General features: G+C 36.3%; 1 protein-coding gene across 3 annotated transcripts in view; it reads right to left on the reverse strand.

Annotated features, from left to right (window-relative positions):
* The window catches only part of PTPRN2 (protein tyrosine phosphatase receptor type N2), a 1,540,336-nt gene that overhangs the window by 91,522 nt on the left and 1,430,627 nt on the right, over positions 1–18,187 (reverse strand). For all 3 annotated transcript variants that reach the window (XM_007504686.3, XM_056800889.1, XM_056800890.1), the window contains one exon: positions 7,764–7,911. In XM_007504686.3, the coding sequence (XP_007504748.1) occupies positions 7,764–7,911 (148 nt within the window). The remainder of the gene's footprint in view (positions 1–7,763; positions 7,912–18,187) is intronic.

An 18,187-nucleotide genomic window follows, 5' to 3' on the forward strand; every position in this document is an offset into this window, starting at 1 on the left:
GGAGTCAGCAGGTGGCCTGAAGAAGTCAAAATGCTAAGGGGCTCTTTGTCTTAACTGTGTAAGTTCTTGCTGATAAAAAGAATGTGAAATAGTTTCAGGAAGTACAATTGTACTCTCTTTGATATTTCTTTCCTTTGAAGATGGCTTCTTCCTGGCCCCTCTGCAAAGTGCAAATTGTCTTATCTGAAAGTATTTTGCTCCTTTTGTGTGTATAAAACTCTTTGTGTTAACTGACTCCTCGGGTAAAGAAGTCCAAGACTGAATTTCATTCTCAGGTCTCTCTTTCCTACAAGTGTAGTAAAGCTGGATCTTGATTATAATTTATTTTGTTAATGAAATATTTTTTCCCCTAAACACATTGAACACTTCCTTCCAAGTTGAGATCAATCATTAATGACTATTCTTTAGGTTCAGTCATTTAACCAGTTCTGAATCTAATGAACTGCACTACCATCCAGGCACATAGTTCCATATTTTCTACAAGAATAACAAGAGAAATTGATCCATGGCTTTGCTAAAATCCAGATAAACGCTATTGCACTCTACTAATCTCCCAGTTTAGTAACCCTGTCAAGAAAGGCAACATGCTTATGATGGCATATTCTGTTCTTGTTGAATTCAACCTAGCTCTTTGTGATTACTATTCTTGGTGTTCATTAAAGATCACTTTGATATATGTTCTAGAATTTTGCTAGGAATTGAAGCCATGTATATTGACCTATAGTCTATACTCTCCTCTCTCTTCCCCAAACAAACAAGACATTTCCCCTCCCCTTTCAAATCTATAATTAGCTCTTCCATCTTTCATGATCTTTAAAAAAAAATCTTTAACTTCTATCTTAGTATTAGTTCTAAGATAGAAGAGTGGCAAGAGCTAGATAATGAGGGTTAAGTGACTTGTCCAGAGTCACACAGCTAGGAAGTGTCTGAGTTCAAATTTGAACCCAGCTCCTCCCAGCTCCAGGCCTGCCACTCTATCCACTGCGCTATCCAGCTGCCCCCTTCCATGATTTTTTAAAGCTCACTAACAATGACTCAGTCATTATATATACTATTTCTTTTAGTTTCCAAGGATGTAGTTCAACTGGGTCAGGTGACTTCAGTTTATCAAAGGCAATGAGGTGATCTTTCACAATCTTCATACTTCTACTGGGTGTCAACTCTATCAACCATATATATTACAGTTTCACCTGAACTGTTTTGGAGATATGTCTATTTACTATTTTATTTTTTAAGACTATTTTTAAGACTATTACTATTTGTCTTCAAAAGCGAAATGACTTAAATTATTTTTTTTAATTCTGTTAATATATTTATTCTGTATTGTCTCTTTTGTCCATGTTATAGCTTCTATGACCTTAGAAAGAAAATAACAACCTCTTCTGTAAATTAGAGATGTTTCTCATAAATGATACTCTATCCTACATACTCACATGCATCTGTCTTGTCATTGATGTAAATACTCTCTCTAATGACGTAGATCTCAGCTGACCAATATCTGCCCAGCCAATGGGACTCTCGTCTATGTCCTCCCACAGATTTGTCACACGGGACCCACCTGATGATATCTACTAATTATTGTTCTTATTATATAACCAGTCAATTTTTTTTCCATCATACATTGATGATGTTCATTACCCTGGTTCTTATTTGTAGTTTCTTATTTAGTATATACATTTGTAGCTTCTTATTTAGTATACGCTGTAGCACTTGCCATGTGAAAGTTGTCTTCCTCACTAGACTGTGAACTTGAGAACAGGGGCCATATCTGCCCTTTAATCATATTCCTAGTACTTAGTACTACGCCTGGAACATAGTTGGCACTTAATAAATGCTGTTGACTAATTCTTCATTCATATGTTTTCTCCTGTGTACATGGTTAGATAAAAATCTTTTGAGTCATTACAGTTCTTCCAAGAGGGTCATTGGTATTCTGAGGCTTGATGCAATAAGCCATTTGCAAACGGGAACACCGGAAGGAACTTACCACAAATGAAAAATGTGTTTAATTTGAGTTGTGCTCCATTTCTAGCAAAATCTTTGGTGAACACATATATCTATTTTTTGGGTCTCATTTGATTTTAATGATCATAGAATCCTTGAACAAGGTTGTCTCAGATAGTATATCTTTCAAAGAATCTTGAATAAACTTGATATATGGATAGAAGAAACTTCGTTGGAAAAGAGCCTTCAAGGCACCCTTTTGCCTTACCAAGTCAGTCATAATTGAGCACAGTGGAGATGTGTTTTCTCCATTTACAATCAGTTGTGGGGGGTAGGGGGGAAGAAAGATGAAATCTGCTAAGTCTAATTATTTCCTACTGCTACATATTGTCATTGAGTATACTTGTGATCTCATGCACTTATGCATATATTCATACATATATAGAGACACATGTATATCTTATAAAAATTTATTAAGGTGTGAAAGTAGGTATTCAGGCCAGTAGTTGGTGTTCTCTTGGTGATCCTTTTTTGTAATTAATAAATTCTGAAGTTTTGATTTTTTTAACATGTTATTGGTTTTCTCTTCTTTTAAAGATGTAGTGAATCCATTCTTTAATACTTTGATAACTACATTGCTACCTTCCTAGAATTCCTCTTTGTATTCTTGGTTCTATTCAGTTGCTTCCCCTATCTTTGTTCTCTTTAGTGCCATTTCTATCTCCTTTATAAGCACATTTAGGGTTGTAAAGCCAGAGTCCAAAAGTGAGGGTTTTATTGCCCTGGATGGTGAAAAAAGCCAATTATAAAAATCTTTGCCAATCTTTTTATTTTTCCTCTCTGTATTGCCTGCTTTCATTTTCATACTTAAATGCCTTTGGTATGACTTTGCTTAGTTGGGATATTCACAATGCTTTCTTTAAGCTGGTTTGACACTGTCACATCTCTATTTTATTAAGCAACATTGCCCATAATCTTCCACCATTCTCCATAAGATTTTGCAAATGACTTTATATTTTAAACTAGTTATCACCTTTGGCCATAATCTCTCTGACTAGCAAATAGGTCAATTATTTGCTTATAGAGGCAGCTAGGTGTTGTAAAGATAGTGATAAAAGAGCATAGGAACTAGAGAAAAGAAGTCTTGAATTCAAATCCTGTCTCAGACATTTATGTACTACTCCATCAGTAATAAATAATTTCCTGTCCATTAAGGAAAGATCAATTTACTTTTTGATGATATTATTTAGTATTCACCCTGACTACAATAGTCTCATTTTTTTCTCAAAGAAACCATTTTGCTATAGAGGCATGAGACTACTGCTTAGTTTTTCAATTACTGATCCACATTTTCTTGTCTATTTCTAGCAATTCTTACCTATTCCCATCTTTACACTGAAGACACCAGATATCAAAGTATATATTGATTTAATTTGTAGAATCTTATTACGTTTTTTGTAAAATTCCTCTTTATTACCTGCAATAATGAGCTTAGGAAAATATTTTTATGTTTTTCCTCAAATAATTATCTTAAACACTGCAATATGAGATAATGAAATATGCCATGAAATGATGCTTTTTGTTGCCTGTGGGTGAATGGGATAAAACCAACTTCTCCAACTCCATTATTTGCATTTTCAACCTTTGAAATCCTTCCGTTTAGTCACTTTTTTCTAGTTTCACTAAAAGTGAGAATATTGAAACTGAAATAGTTTTGTTTTTCTGGTATTATGTCCCTTCATTGGACATTGAATTTTTAGAGTATCCACACCCAAGTTAAGCAGTATAGATGGTCTAAAAATGTTGTGGTCCCTACCACCTCTGCTCCCTTTTCCTGCTTCTTTGCTATCGTCACTGTAGAAACAGAAAGGTGCCACACAAGCCTGAGAACTACTTTGTATTTTTCACTGATTTATGAATAATCATGACCCCAAAGTATCACAGAATGGAAATTGGTGATGAGCCTTTCCCTCCTTTGCTAGGCTGGTCCTTAAGAAGTAGATTCGATCTGCTGCTGGGATGTACCCAAAGCCTTTTCAACCCAGTAGAATCTTTGGGAATTTTTGATAGTCTTCAAAAGTCCAGGGTCATCTCTCCACCACAGGGTCCATGTTGTGTGTGCTATATTTAACACAAACCATAAGACTTCCAATAAGTATGCTTAAATCAAGGAGGTTTCCACCTTTTTAGTATCATGGACCCCTCTGAGGTTCTGATTTTGACTATGGGCTCCCTGTTTAGAGTAATGTTTTTTAAATGCATAGAATGAAATTCCTAGTATTACAGAGAAAACCAATTCTGTTGAAATTCAGTTATCCCAATATCTTTTAAAAAACAAGTTCAGGAACCTTAAATTTGGAATGCCTAGCTTAAATCTGGCTGTAAAACTAACCTTGGAGTAAATGCAGTAGAAATGCTTTGTAAGTGAACTGTCTCATAATGAAATACTTTAATACTTTTGTGTGTAGAACACTTTTGATGAGATTCAGGAGACCCATCTCAACACTAAATTCTACTCCTTAGTCATGGTTCAGAATATATACACAGATGCATATACATACATATGTATCTATATTTAATATTTAAAACACTACCCCTGGAAATTTATACATCGTATATTCTGTACTAAAGATCTGAAAAGGGCAAGTCATATATTTATTTGATGTGGTAAACCATAGGGAGCTATGTTTGGTTCTTCAGCAGTAGAATGACATGATGAAAATAATATTTTAGGAGGACTAGTTTGGTAGTAGTAAATAGGACACTGGAGGCAGAGAAATTAGGTAGGAGGCTTTTAGAGTAATTTATATGTGAGGCAATGAGGTCCTTGGCTAGAGTAATGACACTGAATGGATAATAAGGGGGAAATTCAAAGAAAGAAGCAATAAGACTGAGTGAAATATTGCCTGTTGAGATAGAAGAAAGATTCATAGTTGACTTCTACTATCTAGCTTGAGAAAATGGAATCATAGTGGCAGTACTTCTAAAAATGGAGAAGCCGAGAAGGTGTGGTGTAGTAATTACAATTATAACCTGTATTAAGTACACCTTCCACTTATTTATAATGAAATCAATGCAAGTTTTCAGTGAAGTATAACCACCTGTAGGGTAAAACTCTTCAACATTTTACAACTTCATTACAGAGCTAGTCCTTTTTGATCGTGAACAATAAAGATGATTATATCCAGACAAATTGTAGTGGGGCCTCAAGAAAAGGAGGATATAATTATCCCTACAGGAATTTGGCTAAGTCACCAAGAGTCTGAGCAGCACCATTCACCTGGTATGCTGTTTGCAATATCTCTCATCAAGGGATAGAAACTGGACTTGGGCAATGAGATTTTGGGAGAAATTTCTAGGAAGGAAGGTAGAAATGGGAATGGTAGACCAACATGGATAGGATTTCATCTTTAAAGAACTCAATTTGGGCATACTTGACAAAATTAGTAATTCAGTCCTTCCTAATCTTGCTCTCTTTACAATTTCTGGTAGACTTAGAGCTTAGTTTGACTTTTCTAGACAACCTAGCATGCTAATCTTTTGGAGCAGTGATGTCAGACTCAAATATTGACCCAGAAAACCACATATGTAACATTTGTCTACAGTCCTAGTATAAAGACCATTAGGTGGCACAGTAGATAGAGTGCCAGTCTTGGGGTCAGGAAGACTAAGGTTCCTGAGTTCACATTTGGCCTCAGCTACTAGTGTGTGACTCTTTGCTTGGTTTGTCTTGGTTTCCTCATCTGTAAAATGAGTTGGAGAAGGAAGTGGCAAACCATTCCAATATCTCCACAAGAAAATTCCAAGTAGGATCACAAAGACTTAGATTCAACTGAAATGAGTGAAGAACAACAAATCTATTTTATTTTTATTTACTTTGTTAAATATTTCCCCATAATATTAAAAAAAAAACCTTTACCATCTGTCTTAGGATCAATATTGTGTATTGGTTCCAAGGCAGAAGAGTGACAAAGGCTAGGCAATAGAGGTTAAGTGACTTGCCCAGGGTCGCACAGCTAGGAAGTGTCTAAGGCCACATTTGAACCCAGAACCTTCTCTCTCTAGGACTGGCTCTCAATCCATTGAGCCACCTAGTTGCTCTCCTCTTGAATTATGATTTAATCTGGTTCTGGCTCCACTAGGGTATGCTGAAGGCTGCAAATGACCTACACAGCATTGCCCGAGTTCCATATAAAATAAGTGCTCAACATACAGGTGATGATTTATTGGCTAGTCTTTCTGTCTGTGTTCTCTTTGTGATCTCACTCAAAAGAACTGATGATGAAAGTAGATAATACTTTATCATTTACAAAGCACTTGATGGCAATAGTTCTTCTTGATAACAAGATTGTTTTATTTCAGGTACTACTGTAAAATGGGCATTAGGTTTAGAGTCTTGTAGATTTAGCCCTGCAAGGGGACCTTAGAAACCACCTATTACAGATGAGGAAATTAGGGCCATACAAGTTGTGAATTGCCCAAGGCCACAGTGATGCAGGTGGGATCTGAATCCAAGTCCTTTGAACCAAAATCAGTGCTATTGATATTGCATGTTCCTATCTCTCCTCACAAATAACATTATTATTACAGAAAACTTAAAAAGCCAGTCTATAAAATTTGGCCTTTATTCTATATTTTGGACAGTGACTTACAGTGTTAGTTCCTAATGTAGAGCTTAATTGTGAGTTTAGAACTATGACAATGATTATTCCCATTTTATAGATGAGAAAATGGGCTCTGAGATATAAAATGCCTCACATCATTACTAGACTTTATTTTTAGGGTTATTTATCAAACCTTTTAGTCTCTTGTGGGAAAAAAAAACCAGGGTACGCTATGATCAGTGGATTGATTTTATTAGGGAAAAAAAGTGCTACATTCATTTGTGCTATTTGGGATTTGAGTTTGCAGAGACTCTCATTCTCCCAAGTTGCTACCCTTGAAAACAAAATGTGGAAGCTTTTTTTTTTTGAGGCATAAATGCTGATCACCTTCAGGCTTACTGTTCATTGCAAGCTTAATAGTTAAGGACAGCCAGCATCTAAGGTACTAGGAAAAGCCAAGTACTCCTTCCAAGAGAGCCCACAGGGACTCCTTCACTGGACTTCAATATCTAGTGAATGGCCCCCTAATTACAAACTGCTGGTGTTTTTATATTGGTGAGGCATGGGATTGGCCCTACAAAAGCTGAGGCAGAGCTACTGCTATAGAATGACCGTTATTATTGCTTTGCATTAAACTGCAACGAGTATTGATTCACATGCTGCATTCAGATCCTCTGTAGCAGAGCCACACTTTCCCCAAATAAAATGGAAGTTGACAAAACATGTATTCAACTACATGATGAATTTGTGAATACTTCTTTGCTTCAGGCTAGTCAGATTGCAATCAAGCAACTCTTTCTCTTTAGCTGTCTGTCTGTGTCTACCTGTCTGTCTTGCTCCCAGATACTATCTGTTCTAGTACAAAAAAGGGAAAAGAAACCAGAATGTTTCTAACTTCAGTATATTGGTATTCCTTTATCAAGAGCTAGTATTTATACCACATTTACATGTTATCTCTTCTGATTCTCACAACAACCCTTGGAGGAAAGTGGTATTGTTCTATACATTATTTACAGATGAGGAAACTGAGGCAAAGAGAAGAATGCCAAGAAGAATTGCCAAGAATCACACAGCTAGTGTCAGAGGCAGGATTCAAACTTATGATGCAGCTTTCCATATGGTGGAGCACCTAACTGCCCACTCTCATCACTGTCCTTGCCCAATAAAAGTTATATAAAAACAAAACATCAATCATTCATGTAAAATTGTACATACATGTTAGCACAGCAGGAGAACGATTCTTCTGCACATTCTCTTCCTTCTGGGCTACCAGAGATGAGTTTGGCTCAGCTTGGTAGGCACAGAGTGCTTCCCACTCTTTCTCCAGCCGGTTCTTATTCTTCAAATGGTCTTCCATGTAGGACTAAAATGAAAAGACAGAAGAATAAGGAAGAGGTTTCTTTCTCTCTTAAAAAAAAATAAACCCTGACATTCAGTCTTAAGATTTATACTAGGTATTGTTCCAAAGTGGAAGAACTATAAGGGCTAGGCAAGTGGGGTGACGTGACTTGCCCAGGGTCACATAATGGGAAGTATCTGAGGTTAGATTCAAACCCAGGACCTTCCATCTTCAGACCTTGTTCTCCATCTACTGATGGAGGTTTTCTCTATTAAAGTTGGCTTTACTTTGTAGGTAACATAAGGGGAAGTGCTATCAGTATTTCAGAGACAAAGCCCATACTTCATTTAGCTGTTTGAATGACACATGTTGCCCCATGGATCTTAAACTATATAAGTATATCAAACTCAGCTAAAGTTTCTACACTTCTTTCATTCATGAAGCATCAGACAAGGGCATCCAAGAGGGATAAGATGGTTCGGATGGTTGGGAAGAAAGAGAGAGAGAAAATTACCAAAGAAACAGGCTAAGGTCTTTTTTCTTTCAGGATTTTATTCTATAGACTAGATATACACACATGAAAAAGTTAATTATATAAGGCAGTATATGATTAAGTACTAAATGAAGGGAACAGATAATAAGGGTTATAGAGTTCAGAGAAAGGGGAGATTAATATGGGCTTAAGTGGTCAGGGAAAGTCTCCTGGAATTCCCTCCGGCAGGATTTGAGCTGGGCTTGAAAGCTGGGTAAGATTTGGATGGCTAGAAAGAAGGATCATAGGATAAGAAGGGCATAGATTTAGAGCCAGAAAGAACCTTTCAGGTCATCTAGTTCATCTCCTCATTTTATAGATAACAAAAGTGAGGTTAGATATGCCAGCTAATTCGGGATTTGAACTCAAGTCCTTTAAAGGCTCTAAATCCACAGTGCATTCTACTATATTACCCCATCAGAACTAAGGTCAGTGTGTTATAGGACTAGGGTAGGGGGCCCAACCAGAGATTAAAAACTGACTGGACAAGATAAAACCTATATTTGGGTCAGAGTGCTAAGAATTTTGAATTTCAGATTGTAAAATTTGACCTTTATTCTCTAGAGAGTATTCAGTAAACTAATATCCTGATTACTGGGCTGATAATGTAATATAAAATCTTATTAGAGAGACAGACAATTGTTGCATGGATAGAACACAGGTTCTTGAGTCAACTCCTTGAGCTGAGTTCAACTTCTACCTCAGACATTTACCAACTGCGTAATCCTGGGCAAATTTCTTAACCTTTGCCTTAGTCTCTTCATTTGTAAAATGTGGATGCTAGTAGTATTTCCCAGTATTGTTGTAAGGATAAAATTAGATAATATTTGTAAAGTACTCTGCAAATGTAAAGCAATATATGTATAACAAGTATATATATATACATATAGCTATAAACTATATATATTTTCTATATATATAGTTATCATTATCATTATTATTTCTCAATCTGTAATATTCACAATTAAATATTCACAAAAAATATTCACAACTTAAAAAAAAGATAACAGCAACTTAACCTTTATTGCTGACTATAAATATTTGTACATGTATAGCATATAGAAAAATCTGAATCCAAATAAAAGAGAGAATAAATAATAGCATGAAACAATTATCTCACATAAAGGGGCCTAGGAGTCAGAGACAAATAGCAACATTTCAGCTAAACAGCATTTCTACTAATAAACCCCAAAGGGGCAGGAAAAGCCACTACATAGCATTTTTACTGGTAAAGGCTTTGCAGGAAACCTTCCATTTTCTTTTTTTCTTTTAAAGAGAACTACACATTGTCTAAGAGATACTCCTTTGCAAGTGATTCCTTGGAAATGTTTCCCTCAGAAAAGAAAATCATAAGGATGCATCTTGCTTACTGTAAAAATCCCTTATCTGACCAATCCACATTGTCAGTTATTCCAAAACAGCTCCCAGAGAGCAGAGGCTACTGCATCCTTTATGTGAAACTTTGGAGTAGGTTTCAAACCCTTAAGTTAATCATCACAAGGAGAAAGATTTCACTACAAGACTGTCTACAAGCTTCACAAATAGTCAGGTCTTGGGTTTGTTCATCTTTGCAAAGGGAGTATTTATTTGTCAATAAAAAAAGAAATGGGCATACTGTTCCTTAATTCACCATATCGGCTTCTACTAATTATCTGGATGGCATTAGAGATGGCATTCCTCACACATGTATTGTAGAATTTACCCAGACAATGGAAAAATGAACCCGGCCATTATGCCATATAGGAGAGCACTGGGATTAGGCAGGCATTTGGGAATCTGTTTTCTGCCCAGTGACTGCTCAGATGAAAACAACAGTCATCATATATCTTAATTAATATTCTAGGTAGCTTTGACCATTCTCCTCATGGGGTTTCCCCTCTTTCCCATTTTCTGTTTGCACAGAAGTCGTTTTTCTTTTAATTGGCACATTTTTCTAAATCTATTGGGCGTGAGACATTGAAGATACTTGGCTGCTCTGACTTGTGAAAAATGTTTAACAGCTTGAAGCATCAAAAAAAAAAAAAAGAAACCAAATATTTTGACCCTCAGCTGTTCCTATCTAATTTTTCCTGGTTTCTTGACTATCAGAAGTAAATAATCGGATGTAGGGAAAAGGAAACAAAGGCCCTCTGAACATTTTGCCATCAACAAAGACTACTGTGCCTACAAGCACAATCCACTTTCCTCTCATCGATCTGTTCTGTAGGGAAACAACTGTTCTTTTAAAGGGAAGCATTTCAAAGTACAAAACATGCCTGCATCACATGCCCCAAAGGAAATGCTATTCTTCTTGGGACAATTGCCCTGTTACTCAGATTTTTTTCTTTTCTTTCTTTAAAAAAATTTAAATTCATTTGTTTGTTACATTAAAATTCCCAGATAACTTCCTCCCCATACTAGAGGAGGCATCATTTGACAAAAAAGTATACAGATAAAACTAAAAACTTAAAAAAAATTTTTTTACATATTTTTAATACATCCACACAATAAAATGAGAATTCAATTCTTTCTGTGCTCTGCCCCTCTGTCTTCCCCATTGCCTCCCCAAATGTACTTTCTCCAGTCCATATAGAAACTATGATCTCTATAAGTAAGTTTTGAAAAATGTAATTCAATGCCTGGCGATCTTATAGGAAGAGAGTGGAGGATCTTCCAGCATTCACTGCCCAAATATTTAGGAGGAACCTCAAACTCAATATGCCTAGAATAGGACTCATTTCTCATCACTCCTCAAATAAAAGACTCCAAACCTTTTGTTTTCAGAACTTCTCTATTTTGTCATGATCCTCCCAGTCCCCTTAGTTCATAACCTCAAAGTCATCCTGAACTCCTCATTCTCATTCACCTGGCATATACGACTAGTTGTCAAACCTCGTCATTTCTTTCTCCACGCTATCTCTCAAATATGGCCCCTTCTCTCCATTCACAAAGCCATTATTACTCTACTTCATTTCCATCCCCTCACATATTGCCCCTTAATTCTCCTTGCCTCAAATCTCTTCCCACAATTCATACTTTGCATAGCTGTTACCATGATTTTCTTGAAGTGAAAATTTTAACCATTATCACTTCCCTTATTCAAGAAAGTCCATTGACTCCCAGATATCTCCAGGACAGGACTTTTTGTATCATGGGTTCCTTTGAGAGTCTTTGCTATTTAGTAAGTCCTACTCTTCTTCATGACCCTAAGGACCATAGCACACTAATATTATCCAAGAAGTCCTCTTGGCAAAGCCCCTGGAGTGACTGGCCCTTTCCTTCTCTGGTGGATTAAGGTAAACAGAAGTTAAGTGAATTGCCCAATCTCACACAGCTGGTATCACAGGCTAGATTTAAATCCAGCTCTTTCTGATTCCAGGCTCAGTGCTCTATGTACTGAGCCACCTAACTCCTTTGACAGACTAATGAAGCCTATGAATCTCTCTCTTAGATAACGTTTTTAAATGCATCAAATAAAATACAGAGCACTACAAAAGAAGCCAAGATATTGAAATATAGTTAACAAATTATTTTAAAAACAAGTTCATTGACCCTAGGTTAAGAACCCTTTATCTAATATCAAAAACAAATTCCTCTATTTGGCATTTGGAACCTTTCACAAACTGCTATATTTCTGGGTTTCTTAGATATTAAATCCCCTATCCCACCCATCCTCCTACCATGCTCTTTAAATGAGACCCTTCATTTCCCACCCTGTGTCTTCATACTGGCCATTTCCCATGCCCAGGATGCTCTGGCTCCTAACTTGTCCCTCCCAGCATCCTTAGTTTCCTTGAAAATTCAGTTTGAAACCAGCTTTCTATAGGAAATCTTTCCAATCCCCAAATGCTTATGCTTTCTTCCCTAAGATTACTGTCCATTTTCTTATTGTATCACATAGTTAATTAACTAGTTAAGTAAATATGATCTCTCCATTAGATGGAGACTCCTTGGGGGCTAGGATAGTTTGGGCTTTTTATCTAAATCACCAAGGCTTCTGGCATACACTAAACATTTCACAAAGGTTTGTTGATTAAATGAATAATTGCTATGTATGTGATTTATCCAAGTTTTAAAAATGTCTTCATCCCAACTGATTTTAGATGATCAGCTATTTACTAACATTTATTTTAACTGACTAACCATCCAGTCAATTTTGTGGCACCCTGAAAGACCTAATAAAAATTTCTGAAGAGGACAGTGAATCTCAAGGTGTTTTTTTAAAAAAAATTATCTGTGATTAGAAACTGTCTGAGGGCAAGACTTGATTTATAACTTTAAAAAACTTTCTGTAGCCCCTGGCACACTGCAGGTATGTAATGGAAGGGAATAAACATTTTTAAGCACCTCTTATGGACCATGGACTGAGTGAAGTCATTTACAAATATTATCCCAATAGATTCTTATAACATTTCTGGGGACATTGGTACAGGTACTCAACAGAGTAATTTACTCCATAAACGTATTTGCCTGGCATTCTAGCCCTTCCAAAAGCTAGTGCTATCTTCCATTTCTACCCTGATTTCTTTTTTCTTTACAGCCTTTGGGCTCCAGGAGTTCAAACTGGATTCTTCTTTCTGTCTCCCAAAAAGGCCACAGATCCTCTGGCCTCCAGTTGGCTTATATTCTTCAAGCCTCTATTTACACCATGCTTGGAACCACACTTTCTTCTCTTTGGCCTGACTCAAATGTCCTTTTCTCCTTAAAGTCTTCCTGATGACAGCAATCTTCTCTGGATGCCACATTTCTTTTTGATTTTATATTGGTATATGTATGGGTATGCTATATCTATAGGATATTATGGTTTTATGTTGTAGTTCCCAACTAGACTATAAACTCTGTGGGGGCAGCCTAAGTGTCTTATTTAATCTTTATAATTTTCCCAGAACCTAACGGTGCTCTGTACAATATATGGATTCATAGATTTTTTTGTTGAATGAATGAATTAATTTTAGCCCATGTAAGAGGTAACAGTAATATACAATCGTTTCCTTAGATTGTCTATCTCAAAACACCTGAATTTTTGAATAAAAGCATTCAAGGCTATACTAGGAATATACCAGCTGTTTTTCAGATGAACAAATTAAAAGAAACTGAATGGTGTGAAAAAAACTTCCTCTTTCTTCAGTGCCTAAATTCTATCACCTCACTTCAAATAAACAGATTCTGTTTACTTTTGAGAATCCTATCTGTTTTGAAGTGAAAAACACACAAACACACATTAATTAGACATTAACTATGTGCCAAGCAGTGTGCTTAAAATTGAGGATTAAAGTAGAAAAATCAAAGTGGTCTTAGATTTCAAGGAATTTGGGAAGAGAATATGTGAAATAGTTCATCTGTGGAGTGGGCAGAAAGACCCAGAAAACTTAAATGGGCAGGGCAGGACAGGTGGCAAGATCCAGAGAACCATAAGATGAAATGGCAGGACAGATTGTGAAGTGTGGTGGTCCTCTAGGTAACTGGAAGAATTAAGAGTTGTTGACCCCCTTCTCGTCCAAGGGGTATAAACAATCATACCATTCTTTCCACAAGGTCTGAATGGCTTAGGGGTTAGGCGAAGAAGTAAAGGATAGGGAGGGAAGGGGGGGGGGAAGCAAATTCCAAACACCTGCAATGATTTATCATTAGAAATCTAAATTGCTTTCTGAAAACTTTAAAGGGTAATGTAAATGTGAATTGTTATCAATTTTATTAATTGGCAGGAATATATGTAAAAAGAAAGCTATTGACTACATACAAAATCTTTATTTCCTTATTATAGTTGTCCTAATATAGGGGAAAATGATGTTGTATAACTTAACATTTAATTACAAAATTACTCTAGTTTAAAGTGTACTGTGTATTATTTCTAGTGTATTACTTCTAGCTTTAAGAGTACTGATAGAAAGGCAGATAAGTGGTGTGGTGCATAGAGTGCTGGGACTGGAGTGAGAAAGACTTGAGTTCAAATGCAGTTTCAGACACTTAGTAGTGAGGGACCCTAGGGAAAGTCACTTCACCCTGCTGACCTCGATTTCCTTATCTGTAAATTCAGCTGGAGAGAAAACCGCAAAAGGGGTCATAAAGAGTCAGACATGGTTGAACAAGATAGAAATGATAGAATTCAGTAGTCACTATTTTTAATTTCATTGTGTTTTGTTAGTTATTAGTCTCAATTTCTGTTAATATTCCATCTTGTAAGTAAAGTCAGGAACAGTTCATAGCGAACTATCTTTCTGGGTCAGAACTCTTCTTTGGGGGAAAAAACCACTTTCTTTACCAAATCCATCATGAATGAACATATTCCATTCAATATGGCAAGAGTAATTCTAAAATGATGAGGCATGGCAGGTTTATTCTAATCTAAGATATCATCTACAAAAGGGGGATTGGATATTATATTAATTCCTATAAGTGGCAGTCACTTAAATTTCCACATTTATCGTAACTATGTAAAGTGAAATTATCCTGCAAATATACTTGAATTTCCAAACATGTTGTAAGGAAGACAAACCAGAATCTAATAAGCAAGTGTTGACTTGAAGTAGGAGCAGAGGCACCTAGGGAGGATGGATCTCGATATTATTTTCTTCACTAAGAATTAAATAATCTAAAGATATAATTTATTATATTAAAATTCAGATAAAAATTTCATTCTCTCAGCATGTATGGTACCAGCAGGTTTGTTGCTTATCCTGCTCTGTTTCTGTCAATTTGATCTGATCCATATTTGTCGATTAGCATTTTTATGAAATGTCGTTTATTATATTAAAATGATTTAATTTCCTCCATCTACATTTTCATGGCCTTTCCTTTTTCGTGGTTTTTGGATTAAGGCAGTTTGCATTCCAGACAAAGGATGGAAGTTCCTCAAGACCAGAGAGGGCATTTTTCATGTGGTCTGTGTAGCACATGGGTCATGGTGATTAATACAAGTAAAATGATAATATGATGATAACTGATATGTATATGTATACATACATATATTTCCCTTAAAGTGCTGAGATTACTCAATTTCAGGTTGTATGCTTATATACTCTGATTATTTAATAGAATTATCATATCATAGCCATGAAGTATGTCAAAAGGAAAGTGTTTACCTGCTAAGAAAAACACCATAGAATGTATGGAGAGATGCACTTGAAATTTTTTTAAAAAACTTATTTTTCTAAAGTGTGCTAAAAGGTGAGTATATAATATGGTTTTCCAAATAATCAGAGTATATAAGCATACAGAAAAACATGGTTTTGTGGTAGTAGTAATTAGCATTTATTCCATGAATAGTCTGGATATCTAGGAAAAAAAATGTAGATATATTTTTTTAAAGTAGGGGGAAAGGTGAAAAATTAAAGCTATTAAACTCTTAGATACTACAGGCCCATTTTGGGCTTTCCAACTGACATAATGGTGAGATATAACTAGCAATATATTTTTTTTTTATTTCTGGTACAAAAAGTTGGGGGTGGGGCAAAGGCAGTAGAAAAAGTAGATTTTCAGAGGTGAGTGTTGGGTCAGAATTGGTCTAACAACTGGTGAAGTTGTTTTGAGAAAGGGATGGATCCAATCTCAAAATGGACCAGCATCTTTAGGAGAATTGAGAGCAAAGGTGTGCCTTAAGCGAAAATTCCCTAGCCTGGGTGAGAGAATGGGGATAGATTATTATGATGGGAGATGATGAAGTACAAGGTATATAGACAATGGAATCAGATTTCTATAGGGAAAAATATCTCCTTTCCCAACCCCCCCCCCCCCCATATTAAAGACCCTGGGAGTAAAGTCCCATTCATTTCACTACAGTTACAGCTTTGATTGATCCATGACATTCTGCTTCCATGAACATTCCATCAAAAATAGTGATCTTGCAAATCTCAAAAAACCAGGAAGCCTAGAAAATGAGCCCACAATTTTGGCATTTTTACCATATGTCTTTGCCACAAGACTCCATGCTGCGTAATCAAGAAAGACATGAAGGTGCTAGAAATGACAACAGTTGTTTTCATGTCTGACTCTTTATGACCTCATTTGGGGTTTTCTTGGCAAAGATACTGGAATGCTTTGCCATTTTCCTTCTCCAGCTCAATTTACAGATGAGAAAACTGAGGCAAATAGAGTTAAGTGGCTTGTTCAGGGTCGCATAGCTAGTAACTTTTCAAGGTCAAATTTGAACTCAGACAGATGAGACTTCTTGACTCTAGGTCCAGTGTTCTTTCCTCTGAGCAAACTAGCTGCCTTGGATAGCACTTGAAATTTGAAAAGTGCCACATATAAATTATCTCATGCCCTCACAACAGCCATAGCAGTAAGCTAGATACTCTTGTTTCCATTTTACATACAGGAAAATGGAAAATCAGGGAGGGAAAATTATTTTTCCCATAATCATATAGTTAGCAAGTAGGGAATGGAATGGAAATGTCTTCCCAAAAATCCTTTCACAAAGCCAAGAGTGGAGAAGGCTAACTGAAACCAGCACAGGGCTGGTGTAGACTAGGCTTAAGCTATTTTATATTCATAAAATCAAGACTAAGAGGGGATGTTAATATTTTTTGGTCAAGGCATCCCATACCCCTTTCATTTGTTTAAGACCCTCTGCATCTTTGAAGACCAACTTGATCCCTGTTTCCTCTGTGAAGTCTTTCTATACCACATTGCCTAATCTCTCTTGTTTTCCCAAAGCAATAATTGCTTTTACCACTCACTTAGCACTTGGCATTGGCTACCTTATATTGCTGCTTTTCTTTTTATGTATCATGTCTGTTTTTCCATCTAGATTATAAGTCCCTTCAGAAAAATGACTGCTTTTTATGTCTATGTATCCCTAAAGGCGGGGTGGCAGAGTGGATAAAGAGCTTTCAAAAACCTATGACACTATCTGTGATCTCAGAGATATTACTTAGTGCTCAGGACAATTTTTCTCTATTACTATAAGTTCCAGAGAAGGTGCTGACCCATATTGGAAGGAGTTGCCTCATCTAGGAGTTCACTATACCAATGGAATCACAGGTCTGGTTCCTATCCCTGATCCCTATACATTCCCAGCAGGTGAAGGAGTATCTTGTACACAGATAATACCAGATTCCTAGCATAGACATAAGTAAGGGGGAAATCTTATAATTTAGTAATAAATGCTTATTACTAATGGATATTTAGTAATAAATTTAGTCAATGTTCATTGGTGCTATTACTGATTGGATCAAAGTCCAAGAAATCATAAAGGGAATAGATCCATGTTCTCAAATCCTCAAATGCTAGAACTGGAGGAGTTGGGGCAGCACTTTAATATTTAAGTGGTTCATTTTGTTCCTTTCCTGGGACAAGTAGATTCTGTCTCTCTAATGAAACTGTTAGCAGCCTAAGAAGCTGACTTCAAGTGTATTCTCAATAAATACACAGTGAATGGAATTGAAGCTTGAAGGACAGGGGGTCAAGAAAATGCAGTAAAAGCAAAGCCTACAGTACAAAGGAAAGCGTACCTGCTCCATAGTCAGAGGAACTGGGTTCAAATATCAGCTATGATATCATCTAGTTGAACCTGGGCAAGTCACTTAACTTCTCTGATTCTCAATTTTCTCATCTGCAAAATGAGAAGGTTACTGTGTTCCCCACAAGCTATCATTTTGGATCCTATGAGAAGTATTACTTGATGTATTGATTGATGAGTATACTTAGGGAAGATGGTGCCCCCAGGAGATAGTACAAGTGACAAACAACACTCACTAATTATCTGCTGATTTGATTTGAAGGATTTAAACATTCATATATGATGATCACAATGTAATTATTAAGATAACTCAGGAATTTAGGTGGGAG

Source organism: Monodelphis domestica, chromosome 5 (assembly GCF_027887165.1).
Source record: "Monodelphis domestica isolate mMonDom1 chromosome 5, mMonDom1.pri, whole genome shotgun sequence".
Lineage (NCBI taxonomy): Eukaryota > Metazoa > Chordata > Mammalia > Didelphimorphia > Didelphidae > Monodelphis > Monodelphis domestica.